This window comes from Brassica oleracea, chromosome C2 (genome assembly GCF_000695525.1).
Source record: "Brassica oleracea var. oleracea cultivar TO1000 chromosome C2, BOL, whole genome shotgun sequence".
Classification (NCBI taxonomy): domain Eukaryota; kingdom Viridiplantae; phylum Streptophyta; class Magnoliopsida; order Brassicales; family Brassicaceae; genus Brassica; species Brassica oleracea.
Genome location: NC_027749.1, coordinates 28595675 through 28602539, shown reverse-complemented (window position 1 = coordinate 28602539; position 6865 = coordinate 28595675). Strand labels below are relative to the sequence as shown.

The 6865-nt window shown below is 39.1% G+C and overlaps 1 protein-coding gene across 3 annotated transcripts; it reads right to left on the bottom strand.

Annotated features, from left to right (window-relative positions):
* Positions 1–2044: 2044 nt before the first annotated feature.
* On the bottom strand, positions 2045–5904 carry LOC106327846 (protein FAR1-RELATED SEQUENCE 2-like). 3 transcript variants are annotated; one of them, XM_013766129.1, is made up of 8 exons: positions 5616–5904; positions 3365–5500; positions 3215–3271; positions 2995–3126; positions 2846–2911; positions 2642–2707; positions 2485–2544; positions 2045–2296 (listed from the first exon to the last, which is right to left on the bottom strand). In XM_013766129.1, exons 2-8 carry the CDS (start codon positions 5318–5320, stop codon positions 2246–2248), a joined length of 2388 nt encoding a protein of 795 aa, XP_013621583.1. In that variant the 5' UTR covers positions 5321–5500; positions 5616–5904; the 3' UTR covers positions 2045–2245. The 3 variants fall into 3 exon arrangements, with proteins under 3 accessions (XP_013621583.1, XP_013621584.1, XP_013621581.1); XM_013766130.1 differs by having other exon boundaries at positions 5772–5904; XM_013766127.1 differs by having other exon boundaries at positions 3365–5904.
* Positions 5905–6865: the final 961 nt, after the last annotated feature.

The window sequence follows — 6865 nt, the reverse complement described above, 5'->3', positions numbered from 1 at the left end:
ACAATGTATTAGGCCACACGGCCATATACAAAACGGGATCTAGATGCATTCAATCCTATTTCTTAGTTGCATATCTATTAGGTTTTAGAATTAAATAATCTAGCAACCTAACTCTCATTCAATATGTAAATTCTTTAAATCAATCTTTCAAGTTTTAAGTAATGAGAGATTTAAGGTTTCAAGGCCTTTAGGAATTTTAAAATTCGAGATTAGGGTTTTTTTTAAACAAGATTCAGATTCAAGTTTTAAAACAATCTTAATCATAGCTCTAGGCGATCAATCAAATACTCAAGTTTCAAATCGATTTTCCAAAATTAGGGTTTTAGGGGATTTCGAAAACTTTGATCTTTGATCAAGGGGATTTGATTTGAGATTCAAAAAACCTAAGGTTCTGATTTTAATTGATCAATGGATCAATCTCGTTCTTAGGTTTAGATCGAACTTATAGAGCTTCGATTTACTCATAGGGGATTGATCTACTTAACGTATGGCTTTTAGTTTTAGAGATTATCTTTTAGGGTTTCAATCTTTACAAAACAACCAGGTTCGATTTTATGTTCTCAGAATTAGGATTACCTTTGTTTTGCAGATTGTAGAAACCGGACCTCCAAGATGAACGGATGAACCTCGGACGTGAGCTGCGACGCTGACGCGAGCTGTCTTCTTCCTATCGGGTCTCGAGGCGAGACGGACGCTTGCAGTTGGGGTCGCGAGATGAGGCTGAGACGGACGCGTGTTATTCTTATCAAGTTCGCGAGCTGGTTGATTGGGAACTCAAGCTGGTTGTGATGCGAACGTGGGCTGGCTCTGTTGTGAACATGAAACTGCGAATGTCTAGGATCAGGAACGCTTAAGGGCTTCAGCTGATCAGGTGTTTGCAAGCCGGAACGGAAGCAAGAACAAGTTAGGGTTCTTCGGGATTAGATCTTTGCACCAACTCCTCTCAGCTCATGAAATAAAAACAAGGAGTATTAGATTACATGAACACCATAATCTGAACAAGATATCATCAAACAACTAAGGTATGATAAACTTATCTTTCACATGATTTGAATTTGGCTAGAAAATCTTGTTGGTTCGGATTAGGGTTCCAAAAGACCAAGACGGCGCAGCGTATTGTTTCTACGAGTGAGAGCGCGTCTGAGATTGGATCGACGAACGGTTTGCGCTGATGGATTCGTCTCGTCAAGATGATATGTGGATCATCGTCTGGTTTCTCAGGGTTTGAGAGATATATCGATTTTAAGTTGCGCCTGGTTTAGGGTTTATTTGTGACGGATTTTAGGTTAGGTTTTGTTTCAGGGTTTTTGGAGTCTATCGTGCAGATAACATGTTGTAAATAGAGAGTTTAGAGACTGAATGTTTCTCTATGTTTTTATTAATGATCAAGGGGTTCATTTATATAAAGATTACAAGATGAAGATAAATGGAAAGTATCCAAAACATAAATTCACTAGGATTAGGAAAACTTGTAATACATAATAATGGAAAGATTACATCTAATAGGAAAAAGAAAGGGTTTCCTTTTCTCCAAGCTTTGTGGCTGCCTCTCTCTCTCCTGAAGTCGGCTCTCTCTCTCCTTTCTCTAGGCTTTGGCCATATCTCCATCTTCTAGGTATTGGGCCGGTCTTAGGCCGGACCTGATTAATGGCAATCCACTCCATGATTTATAACGCATTTCGTTTTATTTGCTCATTCTAATGATTTTCATTGGGATCAAACACACAGTCGTCTTCAAATTATATTCTGGTGTATTATTAGTGTTCACCATACTTTTTCGTGTAGGCCTTGAATGTTGGATATCCTCGGAGCCCATTAATTGTATACAATGTACACCTATTATTTGGGCCGATATAGTTTAACATCTTATACTTAAAAACTATTTCGATTGTGCACAAAAAGTATATGTTTCGATTCTAGAGAATATGCACATCGTATAATTAAAATTTTTTTGACTTATGATTATGACCCTTACAAGTTGAACGCGATATACAATATATAACTTAGGATACTGATGCGATCGTATACATATATTACGCAAGCGGAAAATATGTGTAAATGTTAATGGACCATGGAAAAGTATGTCTCCGTGTAAATTTTTCATACTTTTCTATCCATATGTTCTACATTCAGAGTAACAGTTACCTCAAAGCCATTTCTAGAATATGAATGTACTCTTTATCTGTACAAAAAGCATACGAATTTGTTTTTAAGTTATGTAAAAGCAACTCTTGAGCTTGTTCCGTTAGTGGGACAAACGGTGATCACCCGGATGGCTCGGACCAGAGCCATGAAACTGTGAACATATAAGCAACTCTTAGACACAGGGCTGATCATGTCTTATGTAAACAGTAGAGTTATCGCTAAATCTTTGAATCAAATAGATACGAAAACCCGTTGGGATTTTTTCAAAAAGGAAACATTTTGAGGAATTGGAGTTATCTCTACTTCTTGGCTATTTTTAACAAGAGTATGGGTACCTACCATGTCCTGCAGAGTTTCTTCCATGTCATAGCAGCCACGGATAGCGCTCTGTCCCTGAAACTAGACCATCCCAAAAAGACAAACATCATCCTTTTTTAAAGCCAATTTAACTCTGGAAGAAGAGAAAGATAGAAAGTATACAAAAACATCAACTCACAGCTCCTTGGATGCTTGGTTGTGTCTCATACTGATTCATCCGTCCATGAACTGAATGCAAGTTTCCCTAAACCACACATAATACGAATATCAGCGCCAACCTTCATTTTTAGCTGCTAAAAAACCTCATCGGACAATTTCAAGCTATTAAAATTATATAAGAAAAACTCAAGAAACTAAAGGAGAGATAGATAAAGCATTGCACCATTGCTTGTATGGTTGCCGGATGTCCGTAGTAGTAACCATCCTGGACGGAAGAAACCGATGAGAACTGCGAGAATATCAAGAAAATACATAGTGTTCAGTATAAAACAACAAGAAATAATAACGTTACAGATGTACAATTAAACCCACTCCAATAGTCTGTTGAGTCGAATAATACATCCCAAGAGGTGCTGCACGGGAGCCTAGTTCCGTTGCTTCCATATCTGCTGCTTGAGGAATGTAACAGTTCTCAAAGGTGGGAGCTCTGGAGCTAACTTGTTCCTACACATCATAAGAGCCTAAAAGTAAAACTGATTGCACAAAGATGCATCGAAGAACTAAGCGTTAAGTAACAAATCAGATTACTTACAGGTTCTTGGCGGAGTTCTTCTGACCCGTTTGTTACATCCTCTGGTCCATTATATGCCTTTTAACAACAACAGAAACCCATCAGATCCTTCTTCTGGGGCTAGCAAACTACAAATAATCTCATAAAATTGAGCATCAGTCTAATAATCACCTTTCTTTTCTTCTGAGTTTTCTTTTTCCTGGACAGTTTCGATGCACAGTCCAACGTACCTTCATTTTCTAAGCCTGGCTCTGAGGGAAACTTGGAAGAATTATTCAGCCTAACGCATCTCTTCAAGTTTTTTCCCAAAAACTGCAAAGCAGTCTTGTAGGCTTCATCTGATAAAGACGCAACTTCTCCAAGCTTGACAAAGCGCTTACAAAGATCATCAAAACGTGACATACGGTTATCTACAGCGGCACCTTCTTCGTGTTTTTCTTCTCTGTTGTTACCCTTCTTTGACCAGCGCTTCAATATATACTGAGATGGAACGCAGGAAACGTCGGAGTTTTGAAGTACGAGCATCGCATGCTTGCAGAGGAACCCCTGGTACTCGAATAAATAACAAGAGCAGCAGACATCCAACACCTCTTTCTTCACAGAAACGAAAAAGTTTCGGCGTTTTTCAAAATCCTCAACGCGGAATATAGCTGTAGTCTCATCTTCTCTTTCTTTCTGGAGTTGACAAGAGACAACTCCCAGCACCTCGGTTTGGAACTTCTTAAAAGCAGCGTCTGTGTAGATCAACGAAAGCTGTTTCTCGAAAGCTAAAGAAGATCTCAGCGTAGGCTCTTTGCTCTGAGAATCAAGATCATCTTTTGCTTCCACATCGTAACGATACTGCAGAAACTTCGTGTAGAGTTCAAAGAATTCATTAAATGTAGCTTCTGAGTTCATATACTTGTCGAAATGAGAGACGACGCTTCCAGATCTCTCAGGTCCAGACAATCCAGCGAAAGAAAGACCGTGGAAATAACGTGGCACCCACTTCTTCCGATCTCTAAACAGCGAGTGGAGCCACTCGTTCTCGTTAAGCTCAAACTTACCAACCATCTCTGACCAGCTCCTTTCGAACTGCTCATCTGTCCAAGCTCCGTCCACGCAGTCTCTAAAACACTCCGTGAAACCATCATCTAAAGGATTCACCATCTCTGGAACTTTACTCACCACACTCCACAAAGAGAAACAGTGGCGAGCAGTTGGAAACACTTCGGCAACGACGTCGCTTAGAACCTTATCCTGATCCGTTATCATCACTCCAGGAGCTTGACCTCCTCCCACTGCTTTACGCCACGTCCGAAACAGCCACGAGTAAGCTGACTCGCTCTCTTCTCCTATCAACGCACATCCAAGCAGCGCATATCGACGGTGATGGTTAACCCCGACGAAAGGAGCGAACGGGACTCTGTACCCGCTCCTAACGTAAAACGTGTCGAAGTGAACAGCATCAGAGAAACTGTAATAGTCTTGCTTAGCCTTCACGTCGAGCCAGAACACGTTTCTAATACGTTTCTCAGAGTCGAAATCCACCGCGTAGAAGAAACCAGGCTGCTTAGATTGCATCTCCGCGAAACGCTCGAGCATTAGCTTGAAGTCGTCTTCTTCTAGAGCTAACTGAAGACCTTTCTTTTGATGTGCTGACGCACCAACGGGAGGCTTGTTCTTTCCCCTCACACTGGCGTAATAATCATCAGGAGAGATCTCATGGTTATGTTCTTTTACGAAACTAACTATAACCCATTTCTCGTCTTCTTTCCTCTTCATATGCAGACCAGCTTTGCAACCCGTCTTCGGACATGACCGCGGGTTTACTATAGCCGCGGTGGACTCGCGCTTGGTTCCGAATCTCGAACACGCTATTTTGACATCGATGAACTTTCCTGATCTCTTTGAGCGACGGCTGGCTTTTATCGTGATGCCAAATCCCACTGATCTTGCGTATTCTCTGTAGAAATAGTAAGCAGCCTCCTTGGACTCGAACTCCATCCCGTTTATGGGCTCGCCAACAGTTGCGAAGTTCTCTAAGGTGCTGCTAGTAGCATTTCCACTCGTGCTCGCCTCACAAGGCTCATCAACATTGGCACCATTTCTTGATAGAAGATCTATAGCGACGCCTTCAACATCCATCTCATCCAAAACTAAAAACACTTACGCTTGATCCATTTTATTCCAGGTTTATTCATGTGAAGGAAGTCATAAACATAGAGGCTATCTAAAAAAGGAGGAGCTGGTTTCTTGATAAACTCTTGACATATATGAGTTAAAGAAAGGATGACGGTCAAGGAGACACCATGATCGACTCAACACCTGTCAAGCAGATGGGATTGAACAGAAACAACTTGATTAGACCAAGGGCTGATGACAACCAAGCAGAAGTTTAGAGATTTGCTAATTTCAGATAGAAGGACACTATAACACGAACATGGATCACCCGACAAAAACAACAACACAAGCGGTCCAAGATCGAACCAGACATCACTTCAACTTACTCCTAGTTTGGTCTCGAATTAAGAACTTGCAAAAACCAAAAAATTAGAATAAGAAAACAGAAACCAAGATGGAGAGTACGAAATCGAACCCTCTCGAGTTCAGATTTTCTCCGTCGTTTCGAGTGGAGTTACAACTGTGTCAGCACAGACGTGCGAAGAAGAGCAACATCGGCATCGCCGAGACTTGCAGGGAAAGTGGGAGACTTAAAACGACGTCGAGCGTTGAACGAGACGCTGCCGGTAAAGTTAAAAAAAAAAAAAAAAAACGAGCACCGGATAGTTTTCAGGTAATTAAAAATCGACCCTTTTACTTTTCTATTTATCTGCGAGAAAGGACAAACTTTATAAAATATACAAAAAGGCCCAATTTAGAAAGAAAAAAATGATTGGTGTTATGAAATAACTTATAATTTATAGTATCGAGAAATTTAAATAAGAGTAGAATTTAATACCCGTAGGAAGCAAATAACACTAGTATAAGGGAGAGAGTTTATTATAAGGAAGAAGAAGAAGATGTAATGGTTCTTTGATTATAAACTCTTGTTCTTGTTTTTGGTGTACAAAAGAGTGAGATGAGTGATGGTATTTATAGTGAACAACAATACATAAAATAACAAAGATGGTGCTTAATTTGGTAAATGAGTGGGTGATCATAATGCTTGATGAGTAGATGATCATAGTGCTTGAGTTGGTAAAGGAGTGGATGATCATAGTGCTTGAGTTTGGTAAAGAAGTGGATGATCATTTCAATGCTTAATTTATAACACAAATATAATTTTGGTATAAGGTAGACAACATGTTCTTTTTTTTTTTTGGTTTGAACAGGTTCTGTTTCGGTCATTATGTATTTAAATTGTACGGTTTGAGTAACCAACCAGTTCGTTTGTATCACATACTAGGAAATTTTGAAAGTAAACTAAAATATAATCTATTCTGTAGAAAATTTTGCAAATATGTAAACAATATTTACCTGCAAAAAAAGTTATGACAGTCATATGTATTAATTAGATTGCAGAAATATAGTAAACCAATTGAAAATCAAATCTCTAACGTTTATTTGATTCATATGTTTTTTATCTATACGTAATCATTATAATATATTCTTTATATATATATATATATTGAACCAAACTGAATTTTTTTTTATATTCTAATGCTATAAATTATCAAATAGTATAAAGCC

Excerpts from the sequence above, each read along its gene's own strand:
- LOC106327846 (XM_013766127.1), bottom strand. The coding sequence starts at position 5,320 with ATGGATGTTGAAGGCGTCGCTATAGATCTTCTATCAAGAAATGGTGCC. Across the intron at positions 3,272-3,364 it reads AAACTCAGAAGAAAAGAAAG|GCATATAATGGACCAGAGGA; the intron begins GTGATTATTAGA and ends TGTTGTTAAAAG. Across the intron at positions 2,297-2,484 it reads AAGAAACTCTGCAGGACATG|TTTCATGGCTCTGGTCCGAG; the intron begins GTAGGTACCCAT and ends ATATGTTCACAG.